Raw genomic sequence first — 23,818 nt, forward strand, 5'->3', positions numbered from 1 at the left:
AGAAAACTCCTATACACAAAAAATTAGGAAAATCTTCGTATTTACAGGAAGAATAGTAAACATTAATGGAAGCATTTGCAACTTGTCGCAGTTTTAATATGCATAATATCATATCCAGGTTTGCAAGGCAGCACACTTCAAAACCATACAAAGGTTCATTCAAATGCTAAATCACTGACACCTCAAGCCATACAAAGATACATTTGAATGCTAGATCGCCCACCCATCAAAATGTGCTTCTCCACCATTGCATTTGATAAACAAAACTGTGCAGGTTTTTTCTACCTTTATAAAATTATTCACTTTACGTTACAGGATATGGATACGGGAAAGTCTGAAAATAGATTTTATTATTGTTTTAAATAATTATACAACTTGGCCATGACTCACATCTGACTGGCACATACACGAGCTATGTGTGTAAATGATACAAACACAAACTTTCTGACAATACTGATGTCACACAATGTGCATAATATTGAAATACAGTAATAAGCAGCACTCATTACAGCCACAGGTCCATGTGAGGCGTACCAGTATATTTGAGTCGTTTTCTGAGAAAACTAGGCATAATGCATGTGCAATCTACACAGGCTAATCAGGGACAACACTTTCCGCTTTTATGAATTTTTCATGTAAATGAAGTCTCTTCTTAGCAAAAAAAAATTTAGGCGGAAAGTGTCGTCCCTCTTCAGCCTGTGCGGACTGCACAGGCTAATCTGGGACGACACTTTACGCACATGCATTATGCCAAGTTTACTCAGAACACGACACATATTTACACCAATGCATTAAGCCCCATTTTCCCAGAGCAAGGCTCACATACAGTAATTGGCAGCCATCAGATCATAACAGCCAAAACGTCCCTGGGAGGTATACCAGTACACTCTCTTTTATATAAATGCTCATGTTGATTATTGATCCCTCTAGTTTCCATAATTTACAAAAGTATTTATAATACATTAATTTTCAGTAATATTATGGATATTATTTTATTTAATGTTTCAGCCTGTGATTATTGTTTTGACCTGTTTGATAGTTGCTAGAAATGCAACTATGCTGAATACAAACAGACAAACAGTAATATATCAAAATATTATGTTAACATAGTAGTAAAAGTAATAATAAAAGGAACCATACATGTGTGTACCATTTGTGTCTAAAGTATGCACAATTACATCAAATAAAACTTCAATTTTTACTATCTTCATGTATGCCTTGTACAAACTTCAATTTTGTATATACCAGGTTATTGCAAAAATATGCCTGATAAAATAGAGTTGATTCAATATTTTGTCAGTAAAGTCTAACAGGAATATCAGTGAAACTGATGTATTCTCCCATATGATGCGTTTTGTCAATGTATGGTTAAATTGAAAGCTTGGGACAAATAAATTGAGCCAATAACTTTAAGTCATATCAACAGTGCGGAACAATAACATTTACCTGACATTGGAACTAAATGATATGACAATATTTGGATGCTATATAATTAATATCATGTTTTAGCAAATGTGGATCATTTGTGTCTGCAATTGGATGTGTTACAGATGGAAGGACTGATGGACATACATAGAGTAGGACTTAAAAGATCATCAGAGATATTTGTTCATGTGTTCCTGACCCAGGAAAACTCTATTCCATAAAACAAGAGCACCGCATAACGGGTGCCACACTCGGCTGCGGGTGCATTTTTGAATATATGAAAGCTTGTCAGAATTTTTTTTTTTGAGAGGTTACAGTGACCTTGACCTTTGGCTAGTGACCCAAATATGGGTGACATGCTATGGGAAAGCAGTGCAAAATGTGCAGTTGGCACAAGATAATCTGGGACGACACTTTCCACTTTTATAGTTTTTTGTTTAAAGAAAGTCTATTCAAAACAGAAATCCAGTCTATAGGCTGAAAGTGAAGCCTGTGCAGACAATACCTTACCCACATGTATTAAGTCAAGTTTACATAGAGACCGTCTCAATTATTGAACTTTGTAATGGAATGGGCATTTTTTTTCCAGAGAAGTGTTTCCAAATAGCATCCTGACTAACACATATGACAGTCCTGGTTAGTCACAGTCCTGTCATTTTTGTTACATCAGAAAGTTTCAAGAGGAAGGAAAGATAACACACATGATAGTAACAAGAGAGTAATGGTACTTTCAGGGGATAAGCGCTTACAATACTAAGAGAACAATACTACAAGGATATTATACAAATTGCACTCTAAGAATACACAACTAGTGCACAAAGGTATTACTTGAAATATCTTTAAAAGTTGTGGATGTTAGCATTTCAATGAATGGATGAATGTATACTTTTGAAACATAGAAATATTGGATATGTGAGTGGTTTTCAGTAATTTCAATAATGTTCAATTATAAAATAAAAAACTGAAAAGGCATTCAATTACATTTCTTTGTTTTTTGCTTTATGTTATCTTTAATGAAATACATGTATTTATTACACAATTTCACTGGAAGTTAAATGAAATACATGCATTGATTACAAAATGTCACAGGAAGTTAAAGCACTGTTTTGATGACAACACAAAAGTTTCTGACAGAAGCAAAAAAAAAAGATCTTCAGTGAGATTTGACCAAAAACTATGCATGGAAAAGGAACATGGGGGAAGAGATTATTATAAATCATTGGTCAAAACTAATAACTAAATAAAGGTCAAGGGTAAAGAAAAAGAATTAAGGTGACGAAGTGCTAAGGTTATTACACATCAGTGCTGAAGCGCCATTTGGAATGTTACAGAGGCAAGCAGGCGGAATAATACGAGAGGCAGGAAAGAGGACATTGACTGTACAACACACCTATAACAGTTACGTAGAGAACCGTACTAAAGGCCTACTGTCACGAAACTGTGAGTACTCTTGCTGTTTAGGAGATAGAAACGGTGATGGCGGCCCATGCCGAATGACCCCGGCCTACAAAAACAACAAGAACATTGGAAACTCTGAGTGTGCAACCTGAGACATCAGCAAGAATATTGAAGTTCTTGGCTTAATAAGTAGCAACAAAGGGTTCCAGAGTTACATAGCAGCCTAGAGTTGCCTACCAACATAGGTGTTTGAGTTGCAAAGGGGGAGATTGAACTTTACCGGTACATAGTTGATTACCATTAATGCACATGCAAGAAACATTTTAGCAGATGTGCGTTTCGTTGCTAAGTATGTGATTAATAAAATTAAGCCCCCATTTTGATTTATAGTCCATCAAAAAGCGGGAATATTGGGGCTGAAGCCCCCGATACTAAGGAAAGATGAAATACAAAATGACTACATGTATATCAAAAATAAGGTTATTTGTCTATTTAATGACCGATATAAGCATTTTTGACTCAGTATAAAAGGGGCCTAAAATGGCGTGAAGTGCTCTTAGCAACGCAAAAAAGTATCAACTTTCCCTTTATTTTTCTATGTACCGCTAAAGTTAAATTGTCCTTTGAAAAGCACTTTCTGGGTAACTTTGTTATTAAGCAACCTATGCAGGTTATTATTAACAGTTTTATCTTGTTTTCAAGAAATGGTTGTGACCTTCAACCTATTTGATTTCAGCTTTTTTATGTTAATAGGTGACACACAAATGTCAAATTCCAACAAAGTGTTATATTGTCAGTTGCAAAGAAAACTTAACTTTCACATGACTAAACAATTGGATTAACTCATGCACTGCAATAAAGTAAAAATGTGTAAACATATCAATAGCAATATTTAATAGTTAGTTCTTTCATTATTACCAAATCAAAACTATTTAGACCGGCCAAGTCAAGAAATGAGTAAAGGCAGCTGGGTTATACATTTACACAGGCGTTTTGTCAGATTGTACAACTAAACAGACAGAATCTCAACACAGTTTTACGTGCGTTATGGGACGTCATCAGTTAAATCCGGGGCGAGTTTGTGGAGGTTAGCAAATAGGACAGAAAGCTGTTCTGTCTAACCTGTAGATGTTCAAGACAAAAACAACAGAATTAAATGTGTTCACAAACAATGCAGCTGACTGCTTATGTAATAACAAGGTATACATAGCAATAATTTTTTTTCAATGATTTAACTAATGCGGAAACTGAAAATACAATATTGCTGGCAGACATATTACAAAATTATACATGTTCACAGAATTTTCAAGATCGCAGATTTAATTAAAATGAACAAGTATAAAAAACTTGAAACAAATACATGCTGGAAAAACAGCTGTATATTAATTCTTATAAACTGAACGGTGTACTGGGAAAAGTAGACTTAATGCATGTGTGTAAAGAGTTGTCCGAGATAAGCCTGTGCAGTCTGCACAGGCTAATCAGGGAAGACACTTTCCACTTTTATGGAATTTTTTGTTTAAAAGAAGTCTCTTTATAACAAAAATCCTGTCTGGACGGAAAGTGTCGTCCCTGAATACCCAGTAGCCTATGCAGACAGCACAGGCTAATCTGGCTCAAGAATTTACGCAGATACATTCAGCCCAGTCTTCCCAGAACATGACTCAATATAATTATTTAAAAATGAATTCTGCTATTTGGCTCCTGAAGTTAAAGGTCATTTTAGCAAAGAATGCTGATAAGCCCTTATGGCAAATAAGAGACAACATAACATAATGAATGTAGACTATTCACTTAATTTAGATTATTAACTTGTTAGTTACTTAATTCACACGGCTATATTATTTTACAGACACTCTTTAAATATCGTACTGTGATCATTTCACCACACAACACTTTTGTACCCAAACTAAAGTGATATATCAGCAACACTTAAACAGCAAAAGTACTCATAGTAGTTAGGAATTGATTACACGAAATGTGTGTGTCCCCGCTACAGTATTGTGTGAACACCAACACTGAAACCAGCAGAGTTGAACTATTTTTATTAAAAGCAACATAAACTGCCTAAGATCAATTCAGTCAACTGAAAATGGATGCAAACACCTTTTTTAATATGATAGTTATTCAAGGCCATGTTTAACTTTATTAAAATATTTGATAATCACAAAATTATACTGAAATTCTTATATTTAACTTAACTTAAAGGTAAATTAATTAAATTTGATTTAAAATTCATATTAATTAATTACTTTTCACCATCAAATTAAAACATTGCACTATGAAAAAGCATAACTGTGAATTTGTAATTATTCCATTTTGTAATACAATACAAACATAATGTGAACACTTTCAAGGAATGCATGCTAAAATGAAATTTGGAGGAAGATTTACAACAATATGCCATCACCTTATTGAAGCCACTGTATGTACCCTCCCTAGTCAAACATTCACAGAGGTTAGAGCAAGGTCTATCACAAGTATTCAAAATACAAAATATGTAATAACATTTAGAAAATTAAATTTATACATAATTATGTCTTGGGTTGCAATCTCTTAATGACCTTAAATTGCTTACACATCACATACAACACGTGCCAACTGTATTATGGAAGAAAAAATACGGTGTGTTATAAAGCTTTACAGTAAGTTGTTTAATACAGTTTCATATTAAAACTGAAACAATTGTGTAACAAATCAATGTTACTACATAGTAAAATTGATGGACTCTGTTACTATAAAGTAAAGTTAATGCTTCTATATAGCAAAATATATGGACTTTGTTACTATACAGTAAAATGAATGGACTCTGTCACTGTATAGTAAAATATATGCATTAAAATTCACAAACACTAGACCTTATTCTATTCACTATAAAGCTGAGATAAAATCAATGGACTATAATTCTCAAATCTATGTGTATTAGCGATACATGTAAATAGTGGCTTTATAACCTCAACTTAGACACTCAATAGCATCTATATCATATTAATAATATGTTATTAATACCATTAGTTAGCATTCTTATGCAGAAAAGTAAAAACACACAAACACAATTAACCCCAACATATTAACAAAGGATGTTTCATGAAATAAATAAAAGAGATGAACAAATATATATCAGAACCAAAAAACACACTTATTTCTGATTAATGATTGTTGTTTTTTATCCTTTCTAAACAATTTCACACATTTGATTATTAAAGTAAGAATAAATATTAAAAAAAATATCAAATTTTTATTATTTAATACCATGTTCAACATACACATTGTTTAAAGCTGTTAAGTATACATAAAATGTAGCTATAAAATGTTGTACACTTCTCACTTCATAAACCATTCAAACAACAATTTTACACATAACGAACACATTTATCAAAAACATTTAGTCCACAAATATTAATTAACATCAACCACACAAAAAGTCATCATGATTCTAGTGCTGTTTAAAAAGGTCATTCTAAGACTCTGCACTACTTACGCTGCGGTTTGCAATGGCCCCACTGCCCCGTATAGTTCCCCCTCCGGCGGTAGACTTGTACTTTCTCAGTGGAGCACTGCCGATACGGTTACCGGACCCACCGGCATATGGCTGGCCTGAATACAAGGGGTACATTCAATCAATAGAATAGGGGCAGTTGTGTGACATATGTGACCATCTTTAAAGACCAACCAATATATAAATAATTATTGTACTTTGGTATGCTCATAAAATGCTATTGTTTTTTGTTGTTGTTTTTATAGTAAAATACAAATAATATTTTTTGAAACTCTCTTAAAGGAACCTTTTCATAGATTTTGGCATGTATTGAAGTTAGTCATTAAATACCTTAAATTAATAAATGTAAAGACTGGAAATAAAAAGCTCCAGTAAACAAACAAGAACACCACATAATGGGTGCCACGCTCGGGTACAGGTGCAGTTTTGAATAAATTAAAGCTTGTCGGAATTTTTTTTTTCTAAAGGTCACAGTGACCTTGACCTTTGACCAAGTGACCCCAAAATGGGTGTGGCGTGTAGAACTCGTCAAGGTGCATCTACATATGCAGTTTCAAAGTTGTAGGTGGAAGCAATTTGATTTTAGAGCCACTGTTCAAAACCTTAACAAAATGTTAAGGTTTTAGCAGGACGCGGACGTCAGATAGCGGACGTCAGACGGCGCTCGTCGGATGGCGGACGACACGACGAGCTGGCTATAACAATACCTTGGGTTTTCTCTGAAAATGCAGAGCTAATAAAATTAAAGAAAGAAAAAAAGTAATCCTCAACTGGGCTTGAACCACTAACCCATCGAGTAAAAGTCGAGAACTACAACCACTCAGACATCCATGCTGATGAAGTGAGTGGTGTATTTTATACTTTACATAAGCAATCCTCGTAATGTCACAAATATAATGATAACAACAGAACTCTACAAATTACTCAATTGTTGTAATGCTTGATAATTTTCAGGTTTTTAAATCGTCAAAAAATGCATATAATGGATATTTAAGAGCATAGTAAATGTTCAGTATTACAATTTCCTCGCAAAAATCATAACTACAACAAAAATTTGCAAACCTGAAACAATTTTTTTTCAATTGTGTAAATTTACCAAAACATGAAAATGGCCGTTTGAGGTGACACATTCAATGAACTATTCCTGAAAAAATATAATTGTTATTTAGGTTCAAATTGTCGGTTATCACAATTTATCCTTGATATTTAGGTTGAATTTGTCGGTCTATTAATGCACTTTAGGATAGTACACTTTGTAAATGTGTAAGTTGACCTAAAACTGTTAAAAGAAGAGGTCATTTGTGAAAACATATCTAGAATCCAAAAAAAACAACAACAAATGTTAATGGCTTGACTAGAAATCAGTAAGAAATGTTAACTTCCCAGCAGATAACTGATGTTTGCAACTTTTGCTTGCTCTTAATGTTTTATAAACACATTACCTATTGAAGATCAATCATAATCATTTGAAGAAACACAATTTCTATGACATCAGCATTTAAAGCATTGAAAATTTGTTTTCTCAACTCAATATTGAAGCTAGTGGTGATCATTTCACATCTTATTTTCTTATTTTTTAGAATGATTGTCATATTTTGTCTCCTGATAGTGACACGGTAATATCAGCATATGAGCAGTTTTCTGGGAATTCTGGGCTTAATGCATGTGCGTTAAGTGTCGTCCCAGATTAGACCCTGCAGTCTGCATGGGTTAAACAGGGACGAAACTTTCGGCTTTTATGTTAGTTTTCGCTTAAATGAAGTATCTTCTCAGCAAAAATCTTGACTATGCAGAAAGAGTCATCCAACATTAGCCTTTAAACACTACACAGGTTAATCTGGGACAACACTTTATGCGAATGCATTCAGCCCCATCCCAGAATGCTTTTCAGACATGAAATATAGCAGATAAGCCCCTCTGGCTCCCAGCAAACAATTCCTGCTCACTCACCAGCGATGGGGTCAGGGCGTGTGGTCTGCACCCGAGACTGCCTGTTCACACTGCTGTTGTCGTTGCCGTAAAGGAAGGGGCGTGGCTGACCGGTGTGGGGGTGGGTCTCTGTGCCTGGGCTGGTACCGTGTGGATGCTTCTGGGCCGTCAGGGAGGGTGGGGTCTGCTTCTCCCTGCAATATTTACTGCAATGTTTACATAGGCAGACATAGGAGTACTGGGTTAGAGAATAATCTACATTTTTAAGAAAATTCAGAAAAACATAACTGACTTACAGTGAAAACTCTCTTTACGACCACCTCGGTATTCCAACCCACTCGCTAAGTCGACCACCATTTTTCAGTCCCGATTTTTTCCTTCTATATTTCAATGGTCATTACACTCACTAAACCCGCTAATCCGCTATTAGGACCACTTTAATCAGTACCAATGATTGATATTGTTCTTAATTGACACCCGCTAAACGACCAGTAATTTTCACACCTTACTTGATCTGGTGTTGTGGTACTATTGGGCTTGAGTACGAAGCCATTCTGACCCAATTAACCACAATTAAGGACAACGGTTTTTGGCATCGATTAATGCGACACAGGTGTTAGATTTTCGGCACTTGTTATAATTATTAACCCTTGATTGACAATTAGCTATTATTATTATTATTGAGTCTTTGATGGGTAAATTGGTAGTTGTTTGGTACACACTTCAAAGATTAAATATGGCGAATAATTTAACAGTTAGGATATTTGAGTAAGACGGTTTTGTTTGTGATGGATATAAAAACCGACCTTTATACCATATCGTTATTTAAAATGGATAAGCGAAAACGGAAAGAGTTGTGTTAAAAAGAAAAGATTGATTGATCGACTAGCGTGATGGGAAATCTCAACGACAGTTGGCTGATTTATTCAGCATGGGTAAGACTCTAAAAAGAAAAGCTCAATTTTTATTCGACGAAATGCTAAGCAGACGACAATTGACTCATTCGTTAAGTAAACATCAAGGATCTTGATGAAAAGTACATGTACATGTATTTACACTTCTTTAATAAACAACTTGAAATACTATCTTTGTATAATGTATAAATGTATAAATACAATGTATAAACTGATGACTGTTATATTATATGCAAAAAGATTAAAGATCATTGAATATTTATGTTGTTGTAATTATATGTCCATCAAAATTCATGAAAATTCAGAATTAAGACCACCTCGCTATTAAGACCACTTTTGAAAAGTCCCACAAGTGGTCTTAATAGCGAGTTTTCACTGTATTTGTATTATCAATAAATAAATTCAATTTTAATATATATATATCCAAGTAAAACAAAATGATGTCATTATTTGTTGCATTTCACTGTATATATCTTGGTGTATAATTATATGATAAGACGCCAAAGTTATACAGCCTAAAAAAAACTTGTCACATTAATTTTATAGAACGTCAGCACATCTTCTTCGGGATTTAAACATATAGACAAATATATTTTGATTTAATGTAAACACAAAAGTGAAGGCACAATTACAACATCAAGAATAATTTTGGCTTATCGGTCAAGATTTAAACATCTTAGTAAGCATAGCAAAGAGGACTTAATAGTAGCATAGATTGGGAAGTGGGCAGTTTGCTGTGCCATCTACCAAAGGATTCCTACCTCCTAAGGTAGACCGCCTCCGGTTTCGGCTCGTTCAGATTCACGTTCATTTCTGTGAGCACTTCCTGTCCGCCTTGAGTAGGTGCCGTCTCTAGAACTGAAGCATTGCAGACAACATTTCAAAAATCTGCCACCACATAAGATATTCATTTGAAGTGCTCAAAAACCGTATAATAGCTAAAAATTGATTACAAAATTTAAAACAAGAGCACCGCTTAACGGGTGCCAACGCTCAGCTGTGAAAAAGCTTGTCATATTTTTTTTTTTTTTTTTTTTAGAGGTTATGGTGACCTTGACCTTTGACCTAGTGACCCAAAATTGGATGTGGCGTGTAGAACTCATCAAGATGCATCTACTTATTTAGTTTCAAAGTTGTAGGTGGAAGTACTTTGATTTTAGAGCCAATGTTAAGGTTTTAGCACGGCCCCTACGGCGGATGGCTGACGGCGGACCGCGGACGTGGAGCTGGCTATAACAATACCTCGGGTTTTTCCGAAAACAGCCAAGCTAAAAATGGGTGTGGCGTGTAGAAATTAGGAAGGTGAATGTACATATGAAGTTTAAAAGTTGTAGGTGGAAGCACTTTTATTGTAGAGGCTATGTTAAAATTTTATATTAAAGGTCACAGCGACTTTGACCTTTGACCTAGTGACCCAAAAATGTGTGTGGCATGTAGAACTCATCAAGGTGCATGTACATATGAAGTTTCAAAGCTGTAGGTGGAAGCACGTTGATTTTAGAGCGAATGTAAAGGTTTACGTTAAAGTTTTATATTAGAGGTCAGAGTGACCTTGACCTTTGACCTAGTGACCCAAAAATGGGTGTGGCGTGTAGAACTCATCAAGGTGCATCTACATATGAAGTTTCAAAGTTTTAGGTGGAAGCACCACTTTGATTTTAGACAGCCAAGCTAAAAATGGGTGTGGCGTGTAGAAATGAGGAAGGTGAATGTACATATGAAGTTTAAAAGTTGTAGGTGGAAACACTTTTATTGTAGAGGCTATGTTAAAATTTTATATTAAAGGTCACAGCGACTTTGACCTTTGACCTAGTGACCCAAAAAAGGGTGCGGTGTGTAGAACTTATCAAGGTGCATGTACATATGAAGTTTCAAAGCTGTAGGTGGAAGCACTTTGATTTTAGAGCCAATGTTAAGGTTTTAGCACGACGCCTACGGCTGACGGCGGACGACAAGCTGGCTATGACAATACCTGGGGTTTTCTCCGAAAACAGCCGAGCTAAAAAATCAGCCACAAAAACCCTTCAACTATCAGCCACAGTGGGAGATATGAATCAATAATGAACTAAACCATATATTAATACCAAGTACGTATTGATAAAGGCGCAAGAGTCTCTAAATTTTTTAAGGGTTTGGGAAGTTGTGTGATGGTGTCATTTAATAAGAGTCCTGTAATTTTTCATTTTATAACAACTTCATAGTAGATATTTAAAATTCCAGCATTATCAAAAAACTTTGCAATAAACCGTTTTCAGGCCATAAAAAAGTATTCAAAGGAGCTTACTTTGTACTTCCTCCATAGGCGAGCCCTTCCCACTGTCCTCGTACGGGTTCTTTGTAAACCTGTGGGCGGCAGTCATCCAAGCTACCGCCTGTTCACAGACATACACATTTAAGGTGCTTTCTGGGAAAACTGGGCTAAATTCATGTGCGCACAAAATCTTGTCCCAGATCAGCATGTGCAATCGCACAGGCTAATCAGGGACGACACTTTCTGCCTTAACTGGATTTTTGCTTAGAAAATCCTTTTTTTTAATACCATAAAAGAGGGAAGTGTCTGACAGACTGCACAGGCTGTCCTGAGACAACACTTTACACAGATGAATTAAGAAAAATTGTCCCGGAACGAGGCGCATTTAAATCAACATTTGGTGTCCATAAAGACAGCCATTACCTGTAAAGGCACCAAATTATTCGCCTAAATTACTTTAAATAGTTAACTGACTGTGTGATTTTAATGCTTCAGTTTCAGTGAAACAATAACAGCCTTCTTTAGGTCTTCTGTAACATGACTTTATGTACATATATATGAGCCCTGCTCTGTAAAAAGGCAGTTAATTGCATGTGCGTAAAGTGTCGTCAAAGATTTGCTTGTGCAGTCCGAACAGGCTAATCAGGGACGACACTTTCCACTTTTATGATATTTTCTGTTTAAAGAAAGTCTCTTCTTAGCGAAAATCTAGTTTAGGCTGAAAGTGGTGTCCGTGATAAGCCTGTGCTAATTAGCACAGGCTAATCAGTGCTAATTAGCACAGGCTAATCTGGGAGGAAACTTTACGCACATGCATCAAACCCCTTTATCACAGAGCACAGCTTATATATATATGAATATATAAACACATAACTAAACATGAGCCTTGATCCAGGAAAAAGGGTATAATGCACATGTGCAGTGTTGAAAATCCAGTTTAGGGAGGAAATTGTCGTACCTGATTAGAAGGTGCGGACTGCACAGGCTATTCTGGAACAACACTTTACGCGCAAGCATTAAGCCCGTTTTCCCAGAGCAAGACAAAGATATAATAGATTAAGTATTTCAGTATTCACTTGCATTAAACTATGAATACCAAGATTATAAAAACACAAACTAAACTGGTATTTCAAGAACCCGTATAATCAGTAATGCCTCACCAAACTGCATGCAATACAAGAACAAAATCAAGACTTGTACCTGTCCATTTGGTTTACACAGGATAGTGGTACACTCCGGTCCAGTACCCCACTTGTGCTGTTCCCGCCACACAAAGTCCCGGGGCGGCTGATGCTCCACAGGGTCCTGGGAACCGGACCACACAGTGATTGTAGACTCCTCCGGGAACTTTGTGCGCGGTGGGAACCGGAACACTGCCACTGGATGTCCTCCGACGTTCTGCTGAATCATGTAGCCTCCGAACTCAATCTCCTGGGAAAGTGGGAGGGGCAATCAAACATGAATACTTTCATAGAGTGACATGACTTATTATGCAGCTTGATAACAATATTATTTTGTTTACAGAGATCAATTATAGCATTGTTTTTTGTTCACTTTGACAAATAAACATCTGTCATTATATTGGTTTAAAGTCACATGGAAATATTTATTATTCTTTAAATGAGCCTTGCTCTGAGACCAAAGACTTTAATGCATGTGCTTTAAGTGTCATCTCAGTGCAGCCTTGCAGTCCACACAAGGACTTTAATGCATGTGCGTTAAGTGTCATCTCAGTGCAGCCTTGCAGTCCACACTTTAATGCATGTGCGTTAAGTGTCATCTCAGTGCAGCCTTGCAGTCCACACTTTAATGCATGTGCGTTAAGTGTCATCTCAGTGCAGCCTTGCAGTCCACACTTTAATGCATGTGCGTTAAGTGTCATCTCAGTGCAGCCTTGCAGTCCACACTTTAATGCATGTGCGTTAAGTGTCATCTCAGTGCAGCCTTGCAGTCCACACAAGGACTTTAATGCATGTGCGTTAAGTGTCATCTCAGTGCAGCCTTGCAGTCCACACTTTAATGCATGTGCGTTAAGTGTCATCTCAGTGCAGCCTTGCAGTCCACACTTTAATGCATGTGCGTTAAGTGTCATCTCAGTGCAGCCTTGCAGTCCACACTTTAATGCATGTGCGTTAAGTGTCATCTCAGTGCAGCCTTGCAGTCCACACTTTAATGCATGTGCGTTAAGTGTCATCTCAGTGCAGCCTTGCAGTCCACACTTTAATGCATGTGCGTTAAGTGTCATCTCAGTGCAGCCTTGCAGTCCACACTTTAATGCATGTGCGTTAAGTGTCATCTCAGTGCAGCCTTGCAGTCCACACAAGGACTTTAATGCATGTGCGTTAAGTGTCATCTCAGTGCAGCCTTGCAGTCCACACAAGGACTTTAATGCATGTGTGTTAACTGTCATCATCTCAGTGCAGCCTTGCAGTCCACACTTTAATGCATGTGCGGTAAGTGACATCTCAGTGCAGCCTTGCAATCCACACAAGGACTTTAATGACTGTGCATTAAGTGTCACCTCAGTGCAGCCTTGCAGTCCACACTGGCTAATCAGGGACAAGAATTTCCACTTAAATTGTATTTTTCGTCCAAAAGAAGTCTCTTCTTAGAAAAAAAACGGTCTGCACAGGCTGATATAGGATGTAACTTTATGCACATGCATTAAACCAAACCCCATTTTTCCAGAGCAATGCTGATACAATTTTTTAAATATACTGTGTTCTTTATAGACAACATTATTTTGTTCATTTTAAACACCATTAAAGTATACTGACTGTACTTCTCATTTCAAATTTGCAATATAATGCTTTAATGATATTTGATTTTCTGTAGCCTAAGTCATAATAAAGTAACTTTTACATCATTGTAACAGTTTAACACTTGCTTGGGTTATATACATATTTAGTGACATATAGAACTTTGAAATATTGGTGTTTTAAATTTTGCCAAAAAAATGAAACTTAAATAAGGATTAACACTTTTAATATAACACAGCCCCTAGTGTGATGTCTACACAATCGTGAATAAACATGCCACTGAAACAACTAAATTCCTCCAATTATAACTTTCAAAGCAATTAATACAAACATACCAGTCAGCCAAGTTTATTGATGTATACCTTTTCCACCTTATCATCTGGACCTGGATCAGTTTGTTTAATTGATTGCACTATTTAAGCTATTCATGCTTAAGCAGTTCTCAAACTAAATGCTTCCAGTTGTGAAAAGAACTAAACCGCTTCAAAACTGTGTGCTAATACCATGGAATTAGTGGACAACAGAAGTTTCCAAGGACGGTATATACCAACGCTTTACTATAGGCCAAACAATTGGCAGACTAGTAGATAAATCATGGTTTTATATACAGAGAGAACTCTCTGTAGAAAATATTTTATTTAACCCTTTCCCACTCAAAGGCAAAGTGAACATGGCTGTGTGCAAACAGCATAAAACCAGATCAGTCTGCGAGTAACTCAGGTCAAAATTGCATGATCAAACACCTGACCCTATGTGATTTGATTGACAGATTTATATGTGGTAATCAAATCATTTTATTACCTGACTTCCATCGTTGAAGAGCCGAACAAACTTTCCATCCTGGTTCACCTCTAGAATCTTCACGTCCCCCGTTGCACTGCCAGCAAAACCCATAATGACGTATTAGTATGTATCCAACAACTAGTAACTTTTGCAAACAATTATGTCACACAGTGTCACTGCTGCCTACCAGCAACAATAGAAAATGTTATATTGAACACGAATGTGCAGATTTTATAATACTTTCAGATTTTATAATAATGTGCACATAAATTCCATATTTCCCAATTAAAATTATTATTGATGATTCTTGTGTAGTTTTTTATATATAATTATTCCAATTAATTGAATAAATTTTCTCTTTCACTGTCTTCTTTGGTATATTATAAAGTCTTGCTTTAAAATTGGATCATACACATGTAATACTCTTTTTTTATTGGCAAGTTATTTCAGCAAAATGTGGTCGCAGATTTTCGAAGGTACATGTATGATCATTGCGAACGCATTAGGCATTGCAACTTGAGCCCATTTTCAAGATAAGAATCTCAATACTGTAATCTCACATCAATCAAGATATATTGCTCAATATCAAGTACAGCCCTCCAGTAGTCAAGTAAGTCCTTATTTGCAGCAAAAGTTTTATTAACACTCTTGTTTTGGCAAATAATAACAAAATAGAACTTTTACTTCGCAAAAATGAAAAGTAAGTAGCTATCTTTAATCTCTGATGTTCAAATGTTTATAGAACAGCTGGGTTATACTGTTGTTTATGTCCAAAAAAAGCACCAATTATAATTTAAACTGCATACTACATTGTAGATCTAATATGTTTGCATAGTTTTGTTCAATTTAAATGTAAATTCTCTTAACAAACTATCCAGTATATCCTTTATGAACACCTATCCACTGCTTTACAAACACAATAAAAGAAACAATCACTTTCTCAAAAGCAAATGATCCACTAATATACAAATCTGTGCAACAAAAGGTTTATTTAATATCAAATTTAGGTTTAATTCTCTGTACATAATCCTGGATAAAGCCTATTGAATGGCACATTTAGACAATAGTATCTAGGCTCTATTCAGTAGCCATTGATCTTGTAGACTGTGTTCTGGTGGCAAAGCCGGTAATCTAAACATGACCAGATATGAGGGACAAGCCAAGTTTTAAAGGGGTTTTACAGGACATATTTAGAGACAATCTGATAATCTAGAGATCTATTGATAAGAATTATAAGTGGATCTGTTATTCAATCATGCTTTAGACATGTTTGAATTCACTCTGTGCAAAAATCATAGACTTATTCCATAAACAAATAATAAAGAGATATGCAATGATGTAGAGTATTATTTTTATAAATTAAATTTCTTTCTGTCCACAATAAACTAAAGAAAACAATTTCTTTTTTTTTCAGGATCAAGAAAATATAACGACTAACATTGTACAAATTAATTGACGATACAAACATATCAAACATATCAAACATATCAAGTCTGATGAATTTTGAAAAGGTACAATCTGTATGTCCAAACTAAAGTGTGTTTGCAGCACTACAACTGATGCCTCTTAGCCTGTTAATTATAATCGCTAATAAAAAATCATGTGATTAAAATATTTGACAGGAAAATCCACACAAACGTTGTTTGCAAAAAAAAACAAGAGGGCCAAGATGGCCCTAGTTTGCTCACCTGAGAGGAGTCGGTTCATTCAATCTTTACCAAATGTCAAACTTGACCTATATATTGTCCAGACAAACATCCTGGTCAAGTTTCATAAATATTTCATCTGCGAGTCATGATCAATGTACCTATGAAGTTTCATGATCCTAGGCGTAAGCATTCTTGAGTTATCATCCGGAAACCATTTTTCTAAGTTGAGTCACCGTGACCTTGACAGCCATTGTGTGAATACGATTGAGGCACTGTGACCTTGACCTTTGATTTAGTTACCTGATAATCAATAGAGGTCATCTGCGAGTCATGGTCAATATACCTATGAAGTTGTATGAACCTAGGCATAAGCGTTCTTGAGTTATCATCCAGAAACCATCTTACTATTTCAGGTCATCGTGACCTTGACCTTTGACCTAGTGACCTGAAAATCAATAGGGGTCATCTGCGAGTCATGATCATTGTACCTATGAAGTTTCATGATCCTAGGCATTAGCGTTCTTGAGTTATCATCCAGAACCCATTTTACTATTTCAGGTCACCGTGACCTTGACCTTTGACCTAGTGACCTGAAAATCAATAGGGGTCATCTGTGAGTCATGATCATTGTACATTTGAAGTTTCATGATCCTAGGCATAAGCGTTCTTGAGTTATCATCCAGAAACCATTTTACTTTTTCAGGTCACCGTGACCTTGACCTTAGACCTAGTGACCTGAAAATCAATAGAAGTCATCTTCAAATCATGATCAATGTACCTATGAAGTTTCATGATCCTAGGCCTAAGCGCTCTTGAGTTATCATCCAGAAACCATTTTACTATTTCGGGTCATCGTGACCTTGACCTTTAACCCAGTGACCTGAAAATCAATAGGGGTTATCTGCGAGTCATGATCAATGTATCTATGAAGTTTCATGATCCTAGGCATAAGCGTTCTTGAGTTATCATCCGGATACCATTTTTCTGCTTTGGGTCACTGTGACCTTGACCTTTGACCTAGTGACCTGAAAATCAATACGGGTCATCTGCCAGTCATGATCAATGTATCTTGATGTTTCATGATCCTAAGCATAAGCGTTCTTGAGTTATCATCCGGAAACCATTTTACTATTTCGGGTCATCGTGACCTTGACCTTTGACCTAGTGACCTGAAAATCAATAGGGGTCATCTGCGAGTCATAATCAATGTACCTATGAAGTTTCATGATCCTTGGCATAAGCGCTCCTGAGTTATCATCTGGAAACCATCTGGTGGACGGACGGACCGACATGAGCAAAACAATATACCCCCTCTTCTTCAAAAGGGGGGGGGCATAATGAGAAAACTGCCCCCCTCCAAGCAGCCATGTTATTCAACTGACCGGAACCATTTTTGAACTCAACTCTCGTATCAAGGAAACAAATGTTCTGAGCAAATTTCATGAAAATTGGGCCAAAAATGTGACTTCTACTGTGTTCACATGTTTTCACTATATACATATAGAGAAATATGCCCCGCCCACTGGCGGCCATGTTTTTTCACTGATCCCAACCATTTTTCAAACTCGTCCGAGATATCAATAAAACCAATGTTTTGAACAACTTTCATGATGATTGGGCAAAAATTGTGACTTCTAGAGTGTTTACAAGGTTTCTCTATAGCCAAATAGGGAAAACTGCTACTATATACATATAGAGAAAAATGCCCCGCCCACTGGCGGCCATGTTTTTTCACCAATCTCGACCATTTTCGAACTCGTCCGAGACATCAATTGAACCAATGTTTTGACCAACTTTCATGATGATTGGGCAAAAATTGTGACTTCTAAAGGGTTTACAAGGTTTCTCTATAGCAAAATAAGGAAAACTGCCCCGCCCATTGGCGGCCATGTTTTTCTACTGATCGGAACCACTTTTGAACTGAACCAAGATATCAATAAGACAAACATGAAGATTGGGCATGAAATGTGACTTCTACAGTGTTTACAAGGTCTTTCTTTTTTTTGACCTAGTGACCAAGTTTTTTACCCGGCACAACCCAGTTTCGAACTTGGCCGAGATTTCATTGGGACAAAGCTTAAGACCACATTTCATGAAGATGGGACAAGAAATGTGGCCTCTAGAGTGTTTATGATCAAATGTTTATGGACGGACTGGCGGACATACGACGGACAAAGACCGGTCACAAAAGCTCACCTGAGCAATCAGGTGAGCTAAAAAGATTTAGGGTAATTTATGCTTTGAAAATGGGAGGGGAGCAGTTCACACTTATTGTGGCTATCCCACATCCATCTATTAATTACCAATTAGTTAGTATGGAAACTCTCTAATTGACTTTAAAAAGGATGTAAGTCATACATCCATGAAGCCACAAAAACAGAGTTTCAGATCTTCACATTACTATTGTATGTATGCTTTATATTAGACTTCAAACAAAACATTGAACACAAAAATCATTGCGAATAAGTACAATGAAGAAGACACAGCAGGGCCTAGGTTCGTGGGTCACTGAACACAGGAAAATTAATACATGTAAAGGAAACCAGCGTCATCAAAGATTAAAATCTGGTCACATGGTATGTTAAAAGAAAAACTTAATTATTGTAATTAAACTATCTGATAAATAACACAAGCAAATAGGCCTGATATGCTTTCTGCCCATGGTATCAGTGATATAAATAGTTGAGCCAATTGTTAGGAAATACTTCAAATATTACAGCAGCTGTAGTGCAGACACAACAATGTGATGGACGAACAGATGAACCATGGACTTTCCTATAATCCCCACCAATCAATGTGACTCAGAGTAAACAAAACCAGCAATAACCACAAATCATACTTAAAATATTTAGTATTTGAGCTGCACTCTGTGAAAAGGGGGTTTAATGCATGTATGTAAAGTGTCATCACAGATTAGCCTGTGCAGTCTGCACAGGCTAATCAGAGATGACACTTTCCACCTAAACTGGATTTTTGCTAAGATGAGACTTTCTGTAAACCAACATTACCATAAAACGGAAAGTGTCGTCCATGATTAGCCTGTGCAGATTGCACAGGCTAATCTGGGACGCCACTTAATGCACATGCATTAAGCCCCTTTTTCACAGAGCATGGCTCATTAATTTTATTAGAGCATTACAAGGAACACCTAAGATAAATATGATAACATGTATTTAGTATCACTCTGGGACCATGAATGTCTGGGCAATACAAAATTGGTTACACATGCACTGAAATAAACAAAAACATAACTCAGCAACATCACTAGCTTTGTCTAAGATTGTCTAGTTGGAATGAAGCTAGTATTAAGTAAGATATTTAATCTTAAACAAGAAATATCTTTAAAAAGATATACGGCGTTGATTGCGGTTGGAGTTTATGAAAGGTAAAGTGTTCAATTAATTAGATCAAGGATAGCGAATGTCTTTTTATGTGCAGTTCTTAGCTGCATCACACGCAGTACGGGATGTTACGCGGAGTTTTTGCGGCTTATTTTACATTATTACATATTGCTGGTCATAAACCTATAGATACAAAACAGAAAACCAAAAGAATAATGGAAGTGAAATTAAAACATATGAGTCAACCGGCCACACATGAAGTATCTGTACATAATTTGGATATTTATACGCTCGGTCTTTGAACAGACCTGTTTTAGTGGTTTGTCGGGCATTGCTATTTGATTTGAGTATTAACAGTATTGAGAATCATCGCGCTCATGCTTAATACATTAGTCAATATGGTGGAATAATTCTTGTTAAATTAATTACATATAATATTTGGTATTGTTGAAAACACATTAAGAATCTATTATTGATATACCATAATTATATCGCTGGCTATCTTAATTAAACATCTTTCTGGTCTAAAGAAAATTCAAGTTCACCTAGTTCACGCTATAGCGTCTTTATAACGCAGAGATGACCTGTGTATAAACTCTGACATTCACAGACACTAACCGCGAAATGACGAAGGTGTAGAATCTATGCACAAATTGTATTGATGTGAAGAGTTGAGTGTAAAACTGTTCTATCTATCATGCCTTTTCATAAGAGATAAAATTGTTTCATGCTGAACACGTAGTTAAACAGTGTTAGAAAGACGCGGCCATGTTTCCGATGTCCTGGTGGTATTCTCAAATCAGCCAATGGACTTAATGAAGTGTATTCATTCGTGGGTAGCCGCGGGCATTTTTATGAATGTAACCTAAAGGTCATCTAAGGTCAAAAGTGACGTTAAACAGCTACGCCGAAAAAGTAAAACATCTGATGTTGATTGCATGTACATAAAGACGATAATTATTAAGGGTTATGAAGGTGATTATTATGGTGACGATGATGGTGATGATGATGTTGATGGTGGTGATGATCATGGTGGTGGTAAATGATTGTGCAGCTAATGATGATATTACAGATGATAAAGTTGCAGATGTTGATATTTACAACAGCAAAAATAGTTTTTTTCTAAAGTGATAGTGGAAGCTGATGATAATGATCATGATATTAATATTTTGATGATGATGTTGTGATGATAATGATAAATGGTTATTTTGATGCTCATGATCTTCATTAAAAGGAATATTGCATAAATAAAGATATAAGTTACATACGTGTCTACCAAACATATATACTGTGATATCAATTATTAAAATGTATGATATCTACAATTTAAGTTGATGATAAAAGATCAGCAAGCAAACATGGGCTCTGTGAAAAAGGAAATGGTAAAAAAGGAATAGGTCAAACAATGGTAAAACATTTCCAATCACAAAATAGATTTGAATTCAATGTGTACCTTGTCCAAAACTCATCTGCGCCACTGTAAACAAAGCACATCCATAACTTGCTATAAACAGTACACATTGTTTCATAACTGATAATAATTCAACTAAAACAAGAGCTGTCACCATAGGATGACTTATGCCCCCTATAAACGCTTGGTAGAAGTTATGAGCTTTTTTCGAAACCTAAACGCAGATTTCAAAACCTAAACGCGGACCCAAAGTTCAAGGTCAAGGTCACAGGGTTCAAAATTTGTGTGCGCATGGAAAGGCCTTGTCCATATACACATGCATGCCAAATATGAAATTGCTATCTGAAGTGACATAGAAGTCATGAGCATTTTTCGAAATCTAAATGCAAAGTGTGACGGACAGACGGACGGACAGTCCGATCACTATATGCCCTCCTTCGGGGGCATAAAAATGTCTTAGAATATCAAAGTAAATCAGAAAGCCACATAAACTAGAGAGCGGACACCATGCTAAATCCTTGAAATGCACGAAGTGACCCCGTGACCTAGTTTTTGACCCGGCATGACCCATATTCAAAGTTGACCTAGATATTGTTTTGATACAACTTCTGACCAAGTTTGGTAAAGATCAGAAGGAAACTACTTCAATTAGAGAGCGGACACCATGCTAAATCCTTGATATGCACTAGGTGACCCCGTGACCTAATTTTTGACCCGGCATGACCCATATTGGAACTTGACCTAGATATTGTCTAGATACAACTGCTGACTAAGTTTGGTAAAGATCGGATGAAAACTATTTGAATTAGAGAGCGGACACGAAAAGTGTGACAGACTGACAGACAGACAGACTGAGGGACAGTGCAAAAACTATATACCCCCTTTTCTTCCAAAGGGGGCATAAAAACACTAAAACGAATCACAAGCTCTTCATATGGCACACACAATTTAGTAAGTTTCTTGTGCATGTCTAAAATTATAACCTGGCTTTCTTCCCATTGCCATCAATACTTGAAATGGAGCTTTTTTAGCCTTCAAGAAGAAGAATGGATGGGCAGATTTTTGGGCCTTTTGGTTCTATGATAAACTAAAATTTCAGGTCTTTAAAAAAACCACACCATTTGTTGATACTGTTATTATATCCTGTGTTTAAACCTTGAGACCATAGTTCTACAGGATTAAGCCATATGATTACATAACAATTAAGATGTAATCTCTAAGTAGGTTTATAAGTTGATGTGTAAAACCATGTACAATGAAATTTAACATTAATTGTTTAAAGCAAAGAAAATTTATCGTGTGACATTTTTAAGTGGATAAAATCTCCAGACAGTAAAGTGGTGAATATTTTAACTAAAATGCACTTAAATTCCAAATGTTGTTAAATTGCTGTATACAGAAATGTGGAGTTAGAAAAGGACCTTACTCTTTTTTCAAAATGGGCCAAGATATAATTGTAAAAATATTTAGACAGAGTCTTAATTTGTGATGATTGCATGCGAGCTTATTTTTCACTAAGCCTAATTCTGGGAAAACTGGTCTTAATGCATGTGCGTAACGTGTTGTCCCAGATCAGCCTGTACAGTTTACATAAAAATGGATAATGTCGTCCCTGATATGCCTGTTTGGACTGCATGGGCTTATCTGGGACGACACTTTATGCACAAGTATTGAGCCCACTTTTCACAAGGCTCATATTTTAAATTAGGCATACATGTTGGATCTTAATGTTACACGCAAAATACCATAAAAGCAGAAAGTGTTGTCACTTATAAGCCTGTGCAGACTGCACAGGCTTACTTGGGAAAACACTTTACGCACATGCATTAAGCCCAGTTTTCCCAGAACGCGACTCCACTATTCCCTGTTCTCACCTGGATGTGGAGGTTGTGTAGTCATGAAAGACAGAGCTGTGCGGGCGTTCGCTGGACCGTGGCGGGCGTGGTTCCTCCACGTGGTCAGAGACCCGACTCTGAGGCCGCTCTGGCTGAGGGCTCGGGGAGCTCTCTGTCTCCTTCACAAATGTGTCAGACCTGAGGGCATGAGCATTACCATTATCCTCGTTGCGGGAAAAATAGTCTCCATGCTTGAGATAAGTCAACATAGGCTTATTACCAGCAAGCAATGCCACATTGAACTTACTAGTATATGGGAACCTTAAAGGTTTATATATGAGAGTCATGTAGGCTACCAATGTAGACCCTTGTGAAACCAGATTGTATGTGGATCTCATATGGGCTCAACAATAAATCTCAAACTGTACCAAAATGGGCTCAACTTTGACCATAATTGATTTAAACAGATTGGAAGAGAATTTTTCCCACATAAAGGTAAAGCAAATGTTGAACCATTTGGATCTCTGAAGGTATTCACCTCATTATAATTATATACTCTTTATCCACAATGACACTTTAAAGGGTTAGAAAGAAACATTTTGAACATGTTTTTTCATCCAGATC

General features: G+C 36.4%; 1 protein-coding gene across 13 annotated transcripts in view; it reads right to left on the reverse strand.

Moving 5' to 3' along the window:
* The window catches only part of LOC127851093 (uncharacterized), a 64,352-nt gene that overhangs the window by 2,681 nt on the left and 37,853 nt on the right, over positions 1-23,818 (reverse strand). For 2 of the 13 annotated variants that reach the window (XM_052384620.1, XM_052384606.1), the window contains exons 13-22: positions 23,234-23,392; positions 21,402-21,425; positions 14,977-15,052; positions 12,617-12,847; positions 11,450-11,537; positions 9,927-10,023; positions 8,273-8,445; positions 6,305-6,420; positions 4,797-4,841; positions 2,843-2,929 (exon numbers count right to left, since the gene is read on the reverse strand). In XM_052384620.1, the coding sequence (XP_052240580.1) occupies positions 2,843-2,929; positions 4,797-4,841; positions 6,305-6,420; positions 8,273-8,445; positions 9,927-10,023; positions 11,450-11,537; positions 12,617-12,847; positions 14,977-15,052; positions 21,402-21,425; positions 23,234-23,392 (1,096 nt within the window). Of the gene's footprint in view, positions 1-285; positions 335-2,815; positions 2,930-3,863; positions 3,946-4,796; positions 4,842-5,233; positions 5,262-6,304; positions 6,421-8,272; positions 8,446-9,926; positions 10,024-11,449; positions 11,538-12,616; positions 12,848-14,976; positions 15,053-21,401; positions 21,426-23,233; positions 23,393-23,818 lie in introns of those variants that run through there. The other 11 variants (XM_052384647.1, XM_052384676.1, XM_052384692.1 and 8 more) reach the window with 11 other exon arrangements.

Source organism: Dreissena polymorpha, chromosome 1 (genome assembly GCF_020536995.1).
Source record: "Dreissena polymorpha isolate Duluth1 chromosome 1, UMN_Dpol_1.0, whole genome shotgun sequence".
Taxonomy (NCBI): domain Eukaryota; kingdom Metazoa; phylum Mollusca; class Bivalvia; order Myida; family Dreissenidae; genus Dreissena; species Dreissena polymorpha.